Source organism: Gasterosteus aculeatus, chromosome 13 (genome assembly GCF_964276395.1).
Source record: "Gasterosteus aculeatus chromosome 13, fGasAcu3.hap1.1, whole genome shotgun sequence".
Taxonomy (NCBI): domain Eukaryota; kingdom Metazoa; phylum Chordata; class Actinopteri; order Perciformes; family Gasterosteidae; genus Gasterosteus; species Gasterosteus aculeatus.
In genome coordinates, this window is record NC_135701.1 from 8381364 (window position 1) to 8403115 (window position 21752).

Here is a 21752-nt window from a genome sequence, read left to right on the forward strand (position 1 = left end):
GGCAATACAAGTGCTCCCAATGTCCTATACAGTATCTTTAAGTCTGCTTTCGACTGTTGTGAGGGTGCAGATGTGCGCCATTAGTGGCTAATATTACAGATATTTTGTGAAATTTTGATTTGCTACAAACATCTGCGTGCAACAGGGGATTTTGTAGGCGAAACCTCAGCACTGCAGCAAAAGCAAAACCAAATCACAGACTCAACAAACAAGCATTTTAATACACTGTCGGCCCCCAAAAAAAGGAAGTCTTCAAAATTCACAGTTGAGTGAGATAAAATCCTTAAATGTCGCTTAAACTATGTCATAAGAATATAAAAAGAAGGCCTGCAACATGCTTGTTTGCTGAGACAACACATCGATATGCATCAAATAGGCACGTATGAGTGTGTGTTTGTGAATAGAGATGAATCGCCGTCGTGATTGCAGCGGTCAGTCGGTAATAATTATCTGGTATAATTCATAACATTTAAGCTCACACTTTTATCCAAAGCGACTTACATTGCATTTTCTGTTCTATTGTCAATGGAAGGAGAACCCATAGTTCATGGGGAAAGTAAAGAAAGATGAAGTAGTTGTTTTTGGGGCCATGGATTCAGACCTCAATCTGAACAGCCATATGAATACAACAATTACAAATTCCTATTATCACCTGTGAAAAGTATCAAAGATTCAGAGACTTATGTGTCAACTGGATTTCAGTAGACTGGACTAATGTAAAAAGGTTATTCAGATGCAGACTGCAGCTGATTCAGAGCGCTGCTGCTTGAGTCCTCACTAAGATCAAGAAAGTGGATCACATCACGCCAGTCAGGGTCTTTACACTGGCTTCTTGTCCAACAAAGCACTTACTTCAAAATCCTGCTGTTGGTTTATAAAGCACTGAATGGTTTGCGGCCAAAATACATTTTTGATCTGCTGTGACTTTGTTGAGACTCTCAGCTGCTTCAAATTAGGATTGCAGACTCACTCTGTTTGCTGCTGCCTTTAATTAAACCAGATTAAAGGATGACAGTTTCATAAACTGCACTGCAACTTTTATTCTTGTGTATTGTCTTGTACATTTCGTTTTCTTTTGCCTGACGTTTTAATGGTTTACTGTGAAGCGCTTGAGAACTGTGGTTGGCTTACCACTGTTAAATATTCATATACTGACACAAACAAAATAATAAAGGAACCTTGATAATATAAGTTCAGGTTTTAAAAGAAGAAAATACCCCCTTTGTTGTCATTACTGTTTTGATTGGATTCTGATTTTGGGTGTAAGAAGATTTGCGTGACTCTAAGGTGAGCTCCAGTTATTGTTGGCGGGCCGCCACATGACAACACTCAATGAATGTTTTAAGGAACTAAGGGCCAAGAGCAAAAGTAAACATCTGAAGAACCATTAGCAATTCAGTACATGCAGAGGGGTTCATGTGTGTTTGCTTAGCATTTGTTTCTGAAGCAGAATAAAACAAGCCTCATCTTTTCTGCAGCAGAACATAGGGAATGAGCACTTGTGAAAACAATCTTGCAGATGAAGATGAGATCTTCAGAGAGATATTGATCCTAAATGTAATTGATTCATGGTGTATTAAAGATGAAAATCTGAATTTTTCCCCACTTAGAATTGACACATTTGCAAAGGTCCTTTGTCTTTCAGTCCTTCCTCTACTGCTTACTTTTTTTCTGGGGGACACCGTCAAGATGAACTTGTGGATTATAATAAACACATTCAGTATTTTGGGAAATGATTCAAATATTGACTAGCCTGCGGATTGCCAAGGGATACTAGAAAACATGAAAGCACGGACAGACAAAGGGGAATTTTATCATAACAATTGCCAGAACACAAGATTGATCTGCTAATGGAACAGCAACGGTGGGCTACCTCGAGTAACCAGTTTGCTATGGTGGCTATAATGTGATTATCATGCCAATCGAACTGTAAACCTCTACATTGTCGTGGCATCACCACATTTATAGCTTCACTTGATCTAGAGAAACGCCATGGCCACTTTTCCACTTCTCATTGAAACGGTTCGGGTCTCTGCCAGAATTCATGCCTCAAACACTTGAAGACTCCTGAAGCGAGTCAAATCAAGTATTTTTTTTTAACCAATTTGACATCTCTGAGTGTCTGAATTTCTCATTCCAATTTGAAGAAGTTTAAGTCAGCCCTGCGGTAATCAAATGCAATGTTTGCCGTTGAAGTGACAGGATTTCTGGTGGGACTGTTATGAAGGGACTGTGCAGACTCCACCTGCAGGAGGCTATACTGCTATTTGGCATAAGTGATGCTGATGGCATGTGTCTGCTTGCTTCTTCTCCTTGTGTATTCTTATAGTGACTGTGCATGAATAAGCAACTATAACTCCCATTTACATAAGGTATCCTCTCCGCAGGCTAAATCTTCAATTATTCATCCCATGCCAGTGTTCTACAAAGTTCAATCTTATTGTGTGTGTTGGTTCATGCCGGTGTTTTTTTTTTTCTCCTCACCTTAAAGACCAATTCACCCATCAGTCCGTTCCACTGACCATCAGGCTGCAAGCTGCCGTATTTGTGGTCTGGCGCGACGTAGATCTCATACTTAAAGCCGAGGTAGTTGGACAGAGCGTCCAGGACGTCAATGGAGTAGCCCTGGTACTTTTTGGGCTTTCCCAGAACATTCTCGGACACCATTACGAACGGCTCCTCCTGCAAGGCAAAGATCAATCAGCGTGAGAGCAAGTCAGTCAAGCTGCAAATCAATACTGCTGTCAATCAAGCACTACATCACCAAATTACTCAAGTGATCATTATACGACCAAAGCTCATCTAAAGGGTTGAATAAATGTTTGTGAGAGCCAAGTTTTCCAAACTAAGCATTTGTCTCCGACAGGTGAAATTAGATGTGTTGTAGTGTGAGATACCAACAGCGTTTACTTTAATGTACATAACAGGGTTTGGAAACTGAAGAACACTAAATACCATCTGTAGCAATATGGTAAAAAAAGAACAACTTCTGACCAGGAATAATTCCGCCTTCTGTTCTTGTGAAGGCAATCTGGAAAATGACAAATGTACAAAAACAGATGCTATAATATGCTTATGCTTTACCTGGTATCTAAAATACCGAGCCAAGCTTATCTTTTTTTGATTTGGGTGTACAGATGAACACCCCCATCTTATTTTGCCTGCCCCCCCCTTCCCCCAAAGTTCCCTACTCAGCTTTCTTTTCATTCACAGAGGGAACCACGCTTCATAATTTATTTAAATATAGCCTATTTAACATTTCAAAGTGAATTAAAATGTTGGAAATCAATAATCGCGTCTTGCAATTCAGCAAATTTGTTTTTTATTGGGTCATTTTGAAATGTGCTGGGGACGGCCAAACCTCTTGTTTGTCAATATCTGCACAGCATCCAAAGGGCAGTTTACTGATGAGGTAAAGGGACATCAGACAACGCTGACATTTTAGGCAATTTAAGGAAAGTGGAGCAAGGAGAAACATGAAAAACATTTAATTTTTTTAAGATGGAGAGGAACTGTTATTTACTCTACTTCAAATTATCTCTCTCCCTCTCTCCCTCCTCCCTCTTTTTCTCTCTTCTTTAATACATACCCATTGATGAGGGAAACGTTTAGGCCAGTATGTCTCGCAGATTTATGACAGCCTGTGTATTATTGAGTGGATACTGGCTGCACATTAAGCACGCACCTACAGACACACATGCATGCAGACTGTGCTACGTATTACATTGCTTGCTGCTGCTGCTGTTCAATAACCCATTAGGCAGTGAGTGGACATGCATGCCAAGTCCCCCTTTTACCAGAAGCATCCATCCATCAAGGCAGGAACAGCCACGCACATACACACCCATTCATTCCGAAACACCCAGAACTCCACCAACCGCTTCTTTAAATCTTTAAAAACTAAGGTGGATTGTCCTTTCAGAAAGGACAGGTTTGACGTCGGTTAATAAAATGTACTAGTGCTTCCATGCGCTCATTATGAAGGTGCACTAGCGGCTCCCTTCTTCTGCTATGTGTATTCCAAGCAATAAACAACAATTTAGCAAGAAAGGCTTAATATGTTAGAAAAAACAGAAATAAGTATTTTCTTCCATTTCACATGATGATTGGAAAGTAAAATAGTACCGCGTGAATGAAAATTGAGCTGTACCCAAGAAAAGTGACCAGACAATTTTACTCCATTTTCTCTTTTTCCTATCCAGAATTCCACACTGATTGCTTTCCAAGTAAACCGGCTGTGTGATTTGGAGTAAAAACATTTCCATCCCCAACACATGTATGTGAATGCATAAAAACAGGCCCGCGGACACACGTTTAATAGATAGAAATATGAAACACCAAACGGATAGCAGCTACATACAAGAGAAGATATGTATTGTAGGTGTGTGTACGTCGGGTCGGGGTATATGTTTCAAAGCCTCCTTGTGGTGCACTGAAAAGGACGGTGAAAATGTCCCTCTGGTGTCTCTAACCACACCCACGATTTGAGCTTAGCCCGCTGTTCTCTGGCGAGGGCAAAGGTTGTTGACACAGATGCCATTTCAAGTTGGCTGCGCACTGCAAGACAGCTCCCTCCCTCACTTGGACACCACTAAGCACCCGTCCTGCATTTGCTGGACTGTCACCGGTCTTTGTTTTTGTCTTTAATCTTTGAAAACATGTTGGCTTTTGTTTCACATATATCGTTTTAATGGATCTGAATTAAATGAATCAGGCCGTGCACAAAAACGTCATATAGTGTATATATATAGTTTTGACTTTGAGGAGACTCTTTTTCTCCTATTGCTTACTGGTTGGTCTCGCTCTGAGCTGCCAGGTCGATACTCAGTCAATGGTTTTCCGACTGAAATAGAAAAAACCCTCCTCGGATGTGTTCTAGTTTTGTGGCGCTAATCCGTCTCTTCTCCCTCTTTCTGTTGTTGTTGTTTTGCACTCACTTGCTTTCCCCTGCCACTCGGCAGCTGTGAAACACACCACTTGCTATCTTTCTGCACCCGGACGTCGCAAACTTCCCATAAACGTATGTCTGCAGGCCTCTTCTCCCTCCACTCATCAAGGCTTCAATACTTCCCAACGGTCTTTCTTGCAGTTCAACCTCACATCCCTCCATATCCAGGGAACCTCTTCTTTGTCTTCAAATACTGCTCCATTTGCCGTTTCCCGTAAAATTGTGGAAAAACAATTTAAAAGCCATGCCGGTTGCTACCGATGATTAGATTCTACATTGGGACATAAGACAATTATCCCTCAGTTGCTGTTTGATAAAAAAACAGACAATCAGGGCAGTACTTTGGGATTTGAGATAATACACATTTTTATCATTTACTTCATTCCCTTCCAACAGTTCAACTGGTCAAAGCATACAATAATATCAATAAGAAGAAAGAAGTAAAGCGTCATTTATTGATCCTCTTGTGGAAATTCCATGCATTTCACCCGTCTCACACAGTGGGAGCGGTGTGCTGCCAGTAAAGGCGCCCGGGGAGCACTTTGGGGTTAGGTGTCTCGCTCAGGGACACTTCGACATGGGACATGGTGCAGCCATATGGTACAAACAGCTACAGGTAGATGTGAGTGTCTACCTTTGGCATGGAGGTGAAGTCAGTGATCGTGCACAATGTCTGCGGCGGGGCTCTTCATTTTCCTCTCCCTTGTTTTCTTTCATCTATCTGTGGTCGATCTGTATTGATGATGTTATATTCACGCTACTACAATTTAATCAAACATAGTGTCTAAACCAATTTTATATAATCTCAATAATTCTCATCATGACAATAGTTGTGCCTCAAAGTAAGACATATGGTTAATTTGAAAAAAGCAAACTCTAAAAGTTAAAGAGTTAAGAGTTGAGAGTATTACAAAAAAGAAGATGAAATATGAAAACTCGACTGCTGAGGTGTATAAAACAGAATGACGAACATATGCACATTCAGTGAGTGTTAATTTAACGGCCGTCTGATTTTGCACCTTCAGAGAGGTACGTCAAGAGAAAGATCCACTTTATGTCTATTTTACATCATTTTAATGTAACCGTTTCAAAGCTCCAAATCCCATTCCGGGTTTAAAAATATCCATTTTGTTCACACCGGTGTGAACAAAATGGATACATCGCTAAGCACAGCAGAGAACCGATGACAAACGTTTGCAGCGATATAGTAATTCCTCACTAACGTCCATTTAATAACCATTACATTCCCAGCCCACCAATAGCATTGATTGAAAGTAGTTAGCCCCAACGGTGGTATTATCCAATAACCAATGAACTAATTGATATCCTTCCACAGCGTGGGAGATAGAATAGAAATACCAGATACTTGTTTTTTTGTGTACATGTGGGTGCACACATGCTTGTTTGTTTCTGTCTGTTACAACCGCACGTTTCAGACGGAAAACAGAGTCATATCAGAGCAGCGAAAGGCCGGCGGCAACACAGGCACAAGCTTTTCCAAAGGTCCTTTTAGAATCCTTTACCATCGTGTGCACACACACCTACACACACACACACACACACACACACACACATCAGGATATTCCCTCTAACCATTCTCAGGCAACAAAAAAAGAGATCACAGTGCATCCAGGTAGCACCTTGGACATTTCACACTATTTCTATCTATTTTTGTCTTTAGGCGCTTATGAGGCATCAGTCTTCTTAGGTAACACCCGATTATAAAACCCAGTAGGAGCAGAATATGAAGGGGAGAGAGGACAATGTACCGTGTGTGCACATTCAGTAACAAATGTTCACATAATGTACACCTGAAGGGGCAACCCAGGCGAGGAGAGAGAGGGAAACATCAAAATACACAATCCATTGTCTTTTTCCTTTTAAAGATGATGCAAATAAAAGACCTGGGGAAACAAAAACACTTTAGAAAAAAAGAAGGATGTCTAGCATTATCTCTTTCCTCCCTGCTTCTCACTTCAAAGAAGGGATATGAAAAATTTACAGACGTGAATCTTTAAAGCACTCATGGGATGCACTCGAATCGATGCTGCAGTCAAGAGAAAAAGGAGCTGCAGTCTTTTATAAAGTCTCCGATGTTCTCTATCATCTCGCTGTCAAATGTCAAAATGGAAGCTAAGGAATTGATGATGGGTCAGGCCATTACTACGCTCATCTTCTTACAGCTTATTTGTATTCAGCCTAGTCTGTCTGCCCGCTTTCCTCTCGACACTTTGTCTCATAAATGCGTGTCAGCCATTTTCCTTCCCGAACACAGCCTGTCTTTCTCTATGTCTCCGCGGAGACAAAGTTGAAGGATGGGACAAACACCAGACAAAAGGACGGAGAGACAATCGAGCAAAAGGCTGAAATGTGACGTGCCAGCGGTTGCCTCAACAGTCCGTCTTCAATCTTTCGGAGTGAGCGGCTGGACAGATTTTTAAATAGCAAACACAACGCGCACAAACGAAAACAGTTCGTTGGGTACTTACCAGGACAGTCACGACTCGAAGCACCACTCCTCTCATGTTGTTTTCCAATTTCCTGTCCGTCAGTGTGCCGTTCAAGCCATGAACTGGGTCCCACGTTGCCAGCTGCAATGTGAACACGCAAACAAACATGCTACATGTTAGATTCCCAGACTTCTTGGACGGTGGATGGATTGAGATTACCAAGCAAAAATAATGGTAGAGAAGAAAAGAGGCAAATGCCCATCGAGGGGACAAAACATTTGACTTCAGATAATACGTATTTAACTAAATCAGAACCGAAATGAGAACACACAGTTACGAGGCACAGTTGCCTAGTAACTGTAAACACAACTATCTACTTGATCCCTTATACTTCAACGTTGTACTTTTCTAGAATGGCCCATTTTTGAAAATGATTTACCTGAACAAGGTGTCCCCCCAGGTACACTATGCCCTGTGCCTTTGGAAAATGAAGGCAATTTTATTCAAAGGGCCCTAATGAATATGAACTAAACTTCTATGACTATCAAACAAGCTTCCAGTCTTTTATACCAGACCACATTAAATCCTCTTCCTATTATCTGCTTTTAATAAGTTATTGTTTCTAGATCAAGCTGCTTTCCCTGCAGATGTAGTGGTGAGAGTTGATTTAGCTGTCTGATATCCAAATACACACACGCACCACCACACACGTGTACTGTGATACACACAACATTGCATGGCTTCATTTGTGCTGAGAGAAAACACAAACGCACCAGAGAAGCAGAGGGAAATATGTGCTAATATGTTTCTCTAAAGCTTGAAGTTACTGTTGAATGTGTTATTCTGTCAGAGGGATTTATTCCCTCACTCAGACTATGACAATTATAGCAGAACTCTGCAATAGCAGTTGCAAGCTCGACCCTACCTAAGTGCCCGCTTGTTCTTCATTTGAGAATTTGGGAGGCGAGGATGGAGTACGCAGTGGCTGATATCTGTATGTTTGACTGTGAATGTCTCAAACTGTCTCGTGGGGCAACGAGGCTCACCAAGAACATCCCTCAGAAGACCCTGTCCACCCACCAGGTCAGACCTCTTCCGAGGCCTGAGACACAACCACCTTCAATGTGAGCAGAGGAGGCTTCCGTGAAACACCTGTGAGGGTGTTGAGGGAATGTATCCGTAATCAAATTTTCATTAGAACACTGCTGCAATATGAAATTAGCTGGTACCTTTCTTGTATGTGTGTAATTGTGTAACATGCACAGACTCCGGGTGGATCGTGTTACATGTCGTCCTCCCTTCAACCTGGGAGGGGAGATGTGGAGCTAGAATGGGAATCTGGCTCTTCTCCCACACATTCAAAACCTAAACCGGATATTTTTGTTTTTGTTCTCTACTTTATAACGTGCAGCAGAACAGAAACATTTGTAATACGTAGTTTCTCTGAAGATGAGCCACCTTAGCTTAGTTCTATGATACGGAACTAAACTACTATTGTATTCTGCTCACTACAAATCCATCGTTAAAACAGTGCAGGATTGTGTGTGTGAACCCTTCTTGTAACTGTAGTGTACATATGTGTGTGGGTGCAAAATGAAAAAGGAAGAAAGTGAATACAAACAAAACAGGACACACAAACAAAGACAGGAGATGACGGAGACAGACAATGAATGCACAGGTAAACTTTGTACACATTTGCAAACTGCTGTCCAGAGACCTGCTTGTGATCACACTGAATCGTGCATATCGCACTACACTGTGACATAAGCTCACCGGGATACAGCCACACACAATATATAGCGCATGAAGTTATGTTTTACATTACCGCTGACATGGACCAAAGAAAAAGAAAAGGTCTGGGGCAAGTATCTGTCACATCTCAGTCCAGTTTGATGACAGAGACAGAGAAGTAGTGAGACTTGGAAAAAGTGCTTTTAGTGAAAAGGGAAAACTGGATAAATAAAGCATTATTAATAAAGCAAGTGCAAATTGTAATGGCGGTTGCAGATTAATGTGTGCTGTCCTGTCTGGCTGTTTACTCCCAGAAATCATTGTCTTTTGGTGTGGGTTATTTGTGGCTTAAGGCTTGTGTAAAAAGTAACTAGTGAAATGTACAATAAGGAAGTGAACCGCAGCCAACCAAAGCCTCTTGTAGCACTTTTAACAGGATGCTCAGCTGTAGAGCACGGAGCCCAAAGCCTTACCAATGAAGTCTGTGGCAGTGCACACAAAGACCATTTAGAGATAATGGCATTAGAAAATCAAAACGGTGTGGGTTTGTATCAGTGTTGACAATATCGGCCATCTTCTGCAATTTTACCCTTAAGCAAAGCACTTAATATTGATTCCTTTGCACTATGCGAATAGAACAAGAGCTCCTATTAAAGGCATCAGTTTGAGTTTTCATTGAGAGCCTTTAGCCAAATGTTCATTTTTTGAATGTGAAAAGAGCATTTGAGAAATAACAAAAGAGATTCCGTAATAAACATTCTGCAACAGCCTTTAATGAAAATAGTCCGTGCTGCATTTCCCACGGTGTTTAAACTCAAAAAGATGAGGGGAAACATCAATCATCAATCCAAGTAGTCAAGCCTTCCAGTCATCACACAGGGGATCAATCAGCGGCACGCTGGCTTTGTCTGCGGCTGCATAGCACACTCAGTCATTCAAAGACAGACACAAACGGACAGTGTACACACATTCTATATTAAAGGAAAATGTAATTTTACTCTCCCACTTTCACTATGGATTGATTACAATACATAGTGGATTTTGAATGGTGTGATTAAATGATGACCACATTTTTTTAAAGGCTCAGTTTCTGGAGGTGAGCGAGTTGAGTGTTATTAAAATCGCTCATTGTAAACATCTACGTTACAGAAATAGATAGCGACTGCTTGGTTTAACAATTCAAACGTTGCAGACGAGCACATCAATCCTTCTGAACTCAAATATGGTCACAAACAGTAAATTAAAGTATTGAACAATATTAACTCATATATATATATAATTTATATATATATATATATATATATATATATATATATATATATATATATATATATATATATTTGCTTAAATTATCTTCCTCATTCAAGAAAATATTACTTTATAGTTCTGTCCATTACAGCCTATTGTAGGTTGAAGGACCCGTGGACATTACTGCAACTTCTCAGACACCATATATATTATGAAAAGCTACGAATCCGTTCATACCCTAACATAATTTGTCCTCTAACATTATAGCTCCATTTCTAAATAAGTAAGAGGACCATGGCATTATCCGTAATATTATATAATTATGCTATGCTACATTATCTGAATACCAACATTATCCCTCTAGATTCATATTGTATTGACTTTCATATAATAGGGAAATGTGAAAGCAGCGTTGCATGTGAGTTTATTTGCATGTGTGTGTTTTTTTCTGAGTGTGTGGACGAACACAAGTGAGTCAGGACCTAAAATGGCAGCGAGACCGGCCCACTGCCTCTGCTAATCTCCACAGCTCCAGATAAGGCCTCATTTTCTCTCAACGGTATGAAATAAATGCGCATTTTTGTGTGTGCACGCGTGCGTGTCTGCGCATGTTAAGTGAATGACCCACTGTGGACCGGTCCTTACTTTGAACACGGAGGCTTCAAAATGCTGCCATTACAATTGCAAAATTCTTTTTTCTGTTATCTATCTTGCACCTGTATTCTTATTTATTTTCTTTGCTCTGTTGCTCATTTATTGCTATTTGGTCAGTTGATCTTTTTGCTTTTGACAAAATTCACATTTCACTCCATAGTTCTGTGACTCTCTCCAAATGCCAACATAACACAACGTTCTCCTCCACAACCTTTGCTTTCATTGGCTCATTTAGACCAACATTGTATTGTGTGCATCTACTCAAAAATACAAAGTTTTAACCAAACCTGCAATGGCATAAGTTGATGCTAATACAAACGAGCAATGATGTTTGATTACAGTCATGAATTTATTTACTGCCAAATACCCAACAGACCTGATCATTTTTACTACTTATAATATACTGTATAGAATCGATGTAGTAAAAAAAACATTGTAAGATATCATTTCCTGGTATTTACTTTCAACTATTTAAAATTAATCAATTACTATGGGTTCATTTTCAAGTTAAGCTAAAGCTAAATTGGTTGATTTCGTTAGCTACAGTCATTAAATTTCAAGGCTTCTTGCTCTTCCAAATTCAACCTGAATGGTGCCACACAGCGACAAAGCAAAGAAAGAAGCTTGAATGCGTGCAACAAAAATGCAAAATGAACAGAGAACAGGCAAGCCCACACACACACACACACACACACACACACACACACACACACACACACACACACACACACACACACACACACACACACAAACATTTATTATGTGATAACTGAAGCTAAAACAAAGAACCACTCACCAAAAAGCTTTCTAAAAACCAATACAAATGTCATCCACTTCCTTCTGCAATGTTTTGGCATTTCAAGCGAACTCGGTTACTTTATTGCTAAGCCTCGGCTGTTAGCTTCCATCGCACACTGAAAGACCTTTGACATTTCTATTGAGGTCTCAGCGGACTGCACATGCACAAATAAAGCACAACTCACTCATAGGCATCCATGGTAAAATTCTGTGAATTAAAGAAACTCTCCCAAAGCCAGACGCCGATGAACATTGAGGCCTTTAAGGGTATACTTAGGCGTTAATATGGTTTTGCTATAACTATGTTCTATAAGTTCTTTTTGCTTCGTTTTTTTGCATTAGAATCAAAAGAACTAATGTTACGGCAATAAAGTATGAAATAATGAACCATGTAGCTTTGGTGAATTCAGAGGGGCTTATGTGTTTATCAGTGGGCATCTGTCAGAACTAAACTGATATTCAAGCAGGCAATGATATAAATAAGTGTTGATTTATAGTTATTACCACTTTCACTAGAAACATGGGTTGCTGTCTTGCTGAAGTGATTTGAAATATCTCAGAGCAAGGCATTTTGCTTTTACAGCTTGTCTTAATGTTAGTTCACATTGTTCATTGTCTCCTCTAGTCATTTGTTTTCATTAACTTTCTTTAGAAAACTTTTCAGGCGATTATATAGGTTCTTTTTTTACTGTCCTCCAGGGAACGCTGGTTTTCACAAGAGGGATAGTTTATCCACCTGTGTTTTGTCAATATAACACCGCTTTTAATTACACTTTATAATTAAACAAAATAGTCAATAACGTGGCATGTTTTGGTAGCGAGATGTACTACAAATGAATGATGTTGAGATTCAGCAAAATTGAAACACGCACTGCAGCACTGCGGAGCCACAGCGACCTGACGCGCAGCCGGCATTACTGTAACACTGTTAGTCACCGTCACACCTCCACTGGCATCATGTCCACCTAACCCTTGTATGTGCTGCACACACACACACACACACACACACCTAGAAACATACACCCACAGACATCGGGCCCTTCGAGGGATGTGTATCCGCACACATTTAAAAGTAATTGGAACATCGACCGGTGCCTTTTGGGGGCCAAGACGAGTCATTTACCGCTCTGACAAAGGCCTTTGCTCGACACAACTCAGACAACCATCCGCACACACACACACACACACACACACACACACACACACACACACACCTGGATGAAAAGCAGCCACACATCAATGGACACACTCAAACAAAAGAAATCCTCACGCCTAAATGGCTCTCCTAAATCATGAAGGTTGTTTTAAGGCTCCATCCGTCTCTTACTTTCTCTCTCCGCGTGGCAAACACACCAGAGCACACTGTGCGAAAAACAGCGGCTCATGGTCTGATACTGACATACGTGACTAAGCCTTTCAAAATGCAATCAGTCGCAGGTGACATTTGGAAGCAGCTGTGACAAAGTCAGTATCCACAGGAATTCATACAAAAATGAAAGCAAAGAAGTATCAATAAATGTTAAACATTCTGTCCTAAAATGCCTCAAATTACTGCCGGTACCAAAAACAAGCAGCTCCCCATGACATCGGATGCTGACAGTCGCCGTGTTGGACGCCGTACTTCATCATCATCGCCTCCACCCGGGGAGGGAGAGATTTCATTATGGGCTTTCTAATGCAGCTCTTCAATATTGAATAGACTTCTGCTTACTCTTCACCAACAGCTAAAAAAAACACAATAGGATTATTCTCTTGTATCCATCCATTCACCTGAGCTGACCTTGCTTAATGTGCCAGACACTGGCGTGTCCCTTGCAGTCTCTGTGGCTCCGCAACACTCCTTCTGTCGTCTCGGCAAAAGGCTCATATGTCTGTCATTGCATTAAAGAGACAGCCGGGCACGAACACAGACAAGCTGCTGAGCAGTTTTACTTCTCCTGTCTCCCACTGTCTCCTCCACTGTCCCTCCCCTGCTGATGAGCAACATGTGTGTCAGTGGAGTCCTCGAGCAGCTCGCGCACCTTCCCTCTGCCCTCTCCACTCTCTTCCTTTCGCTCAGTCGCTCCTCCCATTCTTTCCGACCCACGAACCAATGCTTCATCTCTGCTTCTCGTTCTCCATCACCAAACAGAGAGGAGACACCTTGTTGCAGTAAGCAGATCTCCATCATAAACTCTGTGTGCTCATACTGTTCTCCCCATGAAAAGTATTGGCTTTGTATTATATTCGTAATATATTCTTCTGTCTGAAAGTGTGTCTCACTCCATCTCATCAGAATCCCTGTTCATGTGATAGCTGTTGTTCTAAAAAGATAGTGTGATGAAATTGGAAAACTGCAGAAGTGGTACGCCCTATTACAATCAGTATGTCTGATAATGAGACTACTACCTGGAAAGCAATTATATTAAAAAAAAACATTTCAGCAAAGTTCTGCCCAGCTGCCTAAGCTAATTGGATTTCAGGAAAACAATTCCAAGAGTAAGAAATATTGCTGGCAAATTAGTGATAAACTCTGTAAAATGCAAGCTAATAATGTTAAATGAAACAGGGTCCATTAAGAAAACACTATTTCTAGCAGGTTTGCAATTTCCCCTTCAATGCACAGACAATTAATGGACTTTGCAATCTCAAAAATCATTTTAGAAATCCAAAGAAAAGCTCTCTCTCTCCCCCCTCTCTCTCTCTCTCTCTCTCTCCCTCTCACAAACACCTGGATTTCCACCCAATTCCACAAATGAAATCGACATTTAAACAATATATTGGATTGAAATTCTGTCTGTAAAGTTCATCATCGGCAAATCACTTAGGGAAGCGTTTCAGTTATCCAATCTTTCCACTGCCTTTGGCGGAGCTCCACAAGGAGTAACCTTCAAATGGAATCATTGATGACACGCGGCTCTCTCAGGACCTCACTCAAGAGTGATGCTCATATTCTCCACCTCTGATTGGACTTAAATTGATTATGTGCCTGCTTTGTTCTGTGTATATTACGATGGTCTTTTGTGGGTTGACATATTTGAACTATCAAAAGCCTGACTTGATTATGTCTAAGTGTTCTCGGAATGCTCGGAGATTACATTAGCACATGGCAATTAAAAACTTTAGTTACAGTAACTTTCAGTTGATGAAGATGAAAAATCATTTTTATGTCTTTTGACTAACCGGTTTTAACTTTAATTCAGTTCTGGCAGCTCACAAGAATTATATTGATATGAAGTAGTAGCGTGATTACCATTCAGCCAGCCAGTCCATGATGTAGATTGTTTGCTCTGTCTGTTTATTTCTAATACCTCATACGGCAGGATTTAAGGTATTCTCCCTGTGGCCCAGTACGTCTAGCTGACACAGCATCTGTCACCTGAATATATGCGTATAAATTGTGGACTAGCGAGGAAAGTTTGCTGATGCTACTTCACCCAAAGATTTATGACACCTTCCTTGTATAATTGTTTTGATATACTTTGTGATTAGAAAATGTTTGAACACTTTACAGTTGCATGCCTCTGCCAACAGTCATGTCGCAGTTAATACATAATACATGTCATCACTCTGATCGGTTGTTCCAAGTGTTCCTGAGGTATCACCTTCCCGAGAATGGACAGGATGGACAGATGGACAACCCAAAAACACGATGCCTGCAGCTGTGCCCGTGTATGTCACACTGTTGGTTGTGGAAGGGACGGGGCATCACTTGACTTTGGTATCTGGATTGGACTCCGTAGTACTGAGCTAAAGGTTTGAATGGAGTGAATGTGAAGATGGGGAGCATAGGGGAGAAGCGGGAACAGGAGGGCGCGGGGCGGGGGGGGGCGAGGCGGAACAGAACAGAGTGAGGGTGTATTAGGGGTAGATGTTCTGTCAAGGACCTAAAGTAATAAACTGTACATTCTGCTGGATCCCTCATATTTTATCATTCTCCCTCCCTGTCACACATGCACACACAGCAGTTTATACAAACCGATCATTACGATAGCGACAACAACAAGCTGTGTCCTGATTTCCCAGATGAGCTGCAAGCTGTTTTATTGCTTGCTCGAATTGTTGAGGAGGTGTGGGTGTGCGTATGTTCGGGAGAGTAAAACGGTGGTTTTGGTGTACGTCTACCAGGCAAAAGTTTAGAAGCACTTTCTCATTGAATTGAATGAGAAAATGTCTCAAAACTTTGGACTGATACCGTAGATATTTCCAATTGCTTCCTTAATGCTCTTTTACATGAACAAAATAGTACATAACTAAATAATTGAACAGCATTATCATTTAATGATTTTAATTGGTTTTGTTTAATCAAGAATTGCCTTAATAAAAATAAAACAGAAACCCAATTGCGTTCAATGAAGATCTCTTTCAATTAACCTCTGCTTGAAGATATATTTGGCAAAAGCGAATATATTTGTTTTTGTAAAAAGAAGTATCTGTGAAATAAATGAATTTCAAAGGAATGAGTTGTTAACATAATTAGTTTGTCTCTCAATACTTGTTCATAGTTTTTTTGCATGTTCTCTACATGGCAGGTGGGTAACAGATGGGGAGAAAAAGGCATGCAGAAACCAAATTACTTAAAAAAGTAGCCGGAGAAGTAGATTGGATCATTTTAAAGGGTTCTCAGCCACTACTTTCACTCTCCCCATAAGAAAATGAGGGAAGAGATGTCAGACAGCACAGTGTAATGATGAGGAGACAGAAGGACGACTGCTGAAAGGTTGAGGATCCACTGGGAGATACAAGTTTGACCTGACAGGGGTTACCTGCAAAGTTCTTCAATCATTTTTTCAAAGATTTCAACTTTATTTGCCCGTTCTCTTTTTTTCCCCACTGTTCCTCTGGCCTTGTCTCTAGGCATTTGTTTACTTAGGTCTTCAGGTCCCTCTCTTTTCTTTGCCCTCATGCTTAGTGATGCATGTATTGCTAGTATAATCCAGTATGCACGTGTGTGTGTATACAATTTAAAAACCTGTGGCTTGGTAAGTGCTGTTTCTCACCAGTAAAATCTGTACAACAAGACTTCACACACACACACACACACACACACGCACACACACGCACAACAACATAAAGATGATGCATGTGCAGATGAAGCGGAAAATCCATAGGGACTATTAAGTGAACTTAAGCGCAGCAGGAGTAATCTAAGTCATTACATCCCAGCGGGTTATAAATAATGCATACACATATGAAGGGAAATATCATAACTGAGTGAAATGTAAAATGTGTCTTGGAACTGTGGATTTATACCCTTATAGAGCCCAACCGAGATATTTTACTCTTGTCAGCAGACTGTTCTTAATCAAACGTGTCAGGGGATATCTGTAAGAAGTAATATTCAAACAACTAATCTACTCGCGTGGATAGGCTTCCATTCAGCCTACCTCAGGTGATTTATATAGCGCCTTCAAAAAAGTATGAGCATCCATCTGGCTCACAACTTCAACTTAGTGAGTCACTATCCTTGGGAAGCACGGGTCCATAATGTGGCCAAAACACTTTTGCAGGTTCAACATAAAGCTCCTTTACCAACCTTGAGGTAGATTATTTCTGTCATAAATCTGACCGCACCAGGGCTGTTTTATTATGTAAATGTATTCTTTTTCATTGCCAACGCAGCTGGGAATTGAATATTGAAAAGGGAATCAAAAAGGGTTACCACAAAGGGAGAATAAATACAAAATAATAATTAGAAGGTATACAATCACTTTGGTTTCAGTTGAATAGTACTTCTGAAATAAACACCTTGTAAGCTAATATTTTGTGACAATGCCTCTAGAACACTCACAGCACTCGTTTTTAAACTTCAAATATCTGCGGATTTGTTTCTCACAATGTCAATATCAAAACCAAGTCCTGGATTTAACTCTACCCAGAAAACTTGTTTACCGCTTGGTTTCTCAGTTCATTCCTGCAGTCTTGCAAAGGGAGTAAAAGGGGCATCTAGCAAGTCAATTTAGGCAACGTCAGCTGTATTGCAAGTTGTTAGCCAACATGTCAGTCTTTCTGACAGCTAGTCAGCTCTTTCAGAGGACAGGACACTAAGTCAGCTAGCCAGCAAGCTGGTCACTCAGTCAGTCAGGATGTGTGAATCAGTTGTTAAAACCTTGACGGTTTTGGTAGACAGCTGACTGGTGGACGTCATGTACTGTACCTCTGAAGAAACGGACACTGACATCTTTGGTCTGTAAGGTTGTGTGTGTGTGTGTGTGTGTGTGTGTGTGTGTGTGTGTCGGTCATGCGCACTGTTATGTGCTGTTTTGCAGCCATTCGTGCAGGGGGAAAGCTTGGCACCCTTCACTTCTCAGCTGTCTGATCCTCTTTCTCTCATGGGCCCATACATGCACATAAACGCGCACGCGCACACACACACACACACACACACACACACGTCACTCTGATTCCTGCTGCTCACAAAGGGCCTGTGTCTGAGCCTGGTAAGTTTAAAAACAGCCAGTTTGTTGCATCAACATTTATTGACATGACCTTAAATCTTGTCAAGCTGGACTCTTCCAGGCAAAAATGGAACGTAAAAATATAAAAGCGGAGAGCTGAAGGTTGCAAAAATAAATGAAGGAATATATGATTAGGGAAATGCCATAACATGCCTCACAGTATAGAGAGGGATTAAAAGCCACATGCCAGCCTTTACATCATGAGGCTGCTTAGGCAATATAAAGTTAAGTCATGTTGCGTAATAATACAAGATCAACCTTTTCACATCAAAACTGAATTAAATTCAGGGCACATAATGCTCTTCTCTTTGTTCTGGCTTATTAACTGCCTGCGGCTTTGCTGCCCAGAAAAAGCTAGTAAACATATTTAGGTGCACTTCCTTGGGAAAGGATACTTTTACCCATTCAGAATATCAAATGTTGAAGCAGTAATGGAAACTCTTTCTGTGACACTGACGAAGGTTTTAAAAGTGGGGTGGGTGCAATTAAATGAAAACCTCTTGAGCACAAGAGAATGCCACCACAGTGGAAAGCACACTGACAGAGATATTTATGTCCATTTGAAATATGTAATCAGTATTAAGCGTGTACACAAAATAAGAAAAGCACCACAATGACAAAATATTATTATTTTAATAATATTAGGACTGTCAATAGATTTAAAAAAAGAAAAACTAATTAATTGCACATTTTGAAATTAATTAATCTCGATTAATGGTGATTAATGAATGTTGTTGTTCTAGTAATAAGTAATTGCTTTAGAAAACGTCTAATATTTTAAACACTGTTGTTTAATTGTTAATGTTCCCTTCTGTTTGACACGTGGAGCAATTACTTTGCACAGTTCTCCTCTGTATTTTGCGCCTCTGTATGTTTTACTTCCAATGCAAAAGCTCTCTCCACCTTGAGCTACTGTCTTGCTTTCTCCGATATAACCGACTGCACTGAGCGTCCGTTTCGTTTCAGCGGCTAACTTTCTGTTTACAGTCAACTTCCGGTTTAGTGAACGGGAAGTAAACAAAGGTACATTAACTACGTTAAAATATTTTGTTGCATTAATCTTGGCCACATTAATCGCATAGATTAATGCGTTTATGTTGACAGCCCTACAAAATATATAATGAAAAATCCCTTTCCGTGCTTTCAGAATATGTATCCTTACTTACTTAAGTGTTAATTTCGGCGACGAAAACTATGACAAAAAATGTTCGTTAACGACCTTTTTTCCATGATGAAGACGAGACTAAGACATGAGGAAAATGATCTTAAAAAATAAAAACTAGGACTAAATCTATTCTAACTTTCGTTAACGAGACGAGACGGAGATATTGTGCATGTGGTTGACGAAGTCACAAAACTTTTTTTCCCCTAAATTCGCATGCAGCTAACAGACAACAGACAGGCAAAGTACGTTCCCGTACGGCAGTTATTAACGTGTCATGATGACGTCATCCACGAACCCAGAACGCTCGCTCACATCGGTGCAGCGGTGCTTCTTGTGCACCGACTACGGACCATGACGACTATTTTACGCTTTGGCGAGTTTGAATGTGCGCTTCCTTAGTTTAGCTCAGGTGTCTCGGTTTAGCTGACTGTTACCAGGCTGAAGCCGCGGTGCTTCAGAGGAAGATGTGCGTGGAGATGAAGACCCGTTTAACAGCTCGGGGCTGTTCGGCACACCGTCGGCCAGCAGAGATCCACGCGGAACTTTCTGCTCTGTTCTCTGGCGACGGCAGGCAGCGTTTCCTCGGGTGGATGAGACGGTCCGTTACAGGCTTCTCCAAACACGTCTAACATAATAAAGTCATTGCAGGTTCTGAAGCCTCACGCATTTCAACTATAGTTCACACGCCACATCATGAGAAGACGGTGTTAAACCGTCTCTCGGCCACCGTACGTTCGTTACTAAGCAACATAGCGGCGCGCACACATGTGACAGGTGTATCCTTTTGATAGAACTGAGCAGTGCTGGTGAAGAACGTGGCGGCACAGAGCAGGTGGAGGAAAACCCGCAGGTCACAAGAGAGAAGAACTGGTCATGAAACAAAGAGACAAAGAGAAATAAAAGGCTGTTGAATGAAAAGTGGGGGTCTAGTTTAGAATGGCTGGTTTATGATGCAGCCAAGAAAATAATGTATTGCAATGATTTTAGGACGTTAAGGGGTCTCTTTAGTTGGGACAAGCAATTTCACAGTGGAAACAATAAAGGACCATGAAGTTTCCGGTGGCCATGTCAAAAGCACATTGCAAGTAAACAGACAATGACAACTAAGTGTTGCGTTTAGGTCCCTGGTCCTCATGAAGTTGTTACACCTTTGCCAATTTGTTAAATTGACTTGCAAATAAATGCTTTGCTATTTGTTAAAATCCAAATCCTTTCATATAATGATTTTTCACATGTAATTTATATTAGCTCACACAAACACTTCAACCATTTGTTCTTGGCCCGGCTCCGTCACATTTTACAACCCACTGTGGCCCGCGAGTCAAAAAGTTTGCCGACCCCGGCTATAGACCTGTCCCAGGAGGGACATCTAATGGACAACCAAGTACTGCAAGCTAGACTATTATGCAGTTGTAGACACAACACATGGGGTCCCTGGGCCTGAGAAGGGAAGAAAAGGAGTTTAATATGGATATTAAATGTGACTAAAACTAGACAAAAACTAATTACATTTTAGTCTAGTTTTCGTGGACTAAAACTACGAAGGATTAAAATGACTAAATGTGACTAACACTAATATGCATTTTGGTCTAAGACTAAGACTAAATCAAAAATAGCTGCCAAAATTAACACTGCCTACCACACTCAATTCCAACTTCATTTTAAGAGCATTTGTTGTCCTTTTATTGACAACAGAAAGATGTTGACACAGTCACAAATTCACCTGTGGGAGCAGGCTGTTTAACAACAAGCCATTGGCCAGTTCTATTGTAGCAGTTGACATTTAGCAACCCTGACCTCTAGAAATGCCATTTATGTTCTTTTAATTTGTTTTGGGTACTATGTTTTATGTTTTAAGTGCCTTTTTTGCCTCTTTGCCACTGACTGGCTCTCATCGTGTCATTCTAAAATGTCAGGAAGGGACGTTTTGCTGGAAGAGTGAAAACGGCAGTTCTAGCCGGGCCAAGTTTGTTGAATTAGAGTACAGACAGCGTACCTCTGTGTAATCTTTCGAATGCCAATTTGCCAATTGCCAATACCAATGTCATGGATCAATATTTTGATCATTACAACAATGTGGATGAGGTCTTTGAAAGCGGTTGCCGCACTTTTTTATGCCAGAGTACATCTGCAACGCACTCTTCAATAGTGGACATACGACAAAAATTGCTGTCCCCATTAGTGAGTCGGACACAAATCATGGAGTAAAGGGTCTTGGTTGAAAAATACCAAAGTTACCCTCTAACCAAGACCACAATCATTCCTTAGACCTGAGTGATGTGGGTGCATAGAGACAACCTTTAAATGCATTTCAAGAGAGG

The 21752-nt window shown here is 40.8% G+C and overlaps 1 protein-coding gene across 4 annotated transcripts in view; it reads right to left on the reverse strand.

The window, feature by feature from the left end:
* grid2 (glutamate receptor, ionotropic, delta 2) overlaps window positions 1-21752 on the reverse strand; it is a 329591-nt gene that overhangs the window by 76426 nt on the left and 231413 nt on the right. For all 4 annotated transcript variants that reach the window (XR_013452082.1, XR_005713926.2, XM_040195422.2 and 1 more), the window contains exons 9-10: window positions 7438-7539; window positions 2485-2682 (exon numbers count right to left, since the gene is read on the reverse strand). Coding sequence is in view for 2 of the 4 variants with exons in the window: in XM_040195422.2 (XP_040051356.1) it covers window positions 2485-2682; window positions 7438-7539 (300 nt within the window). In the remaining 2 variants the exon portion in view is untranslated. The remainder of the gene's footprint in view (window positions 1-2484; window positions 2683-7437; window positions 7540-21752) is intronic.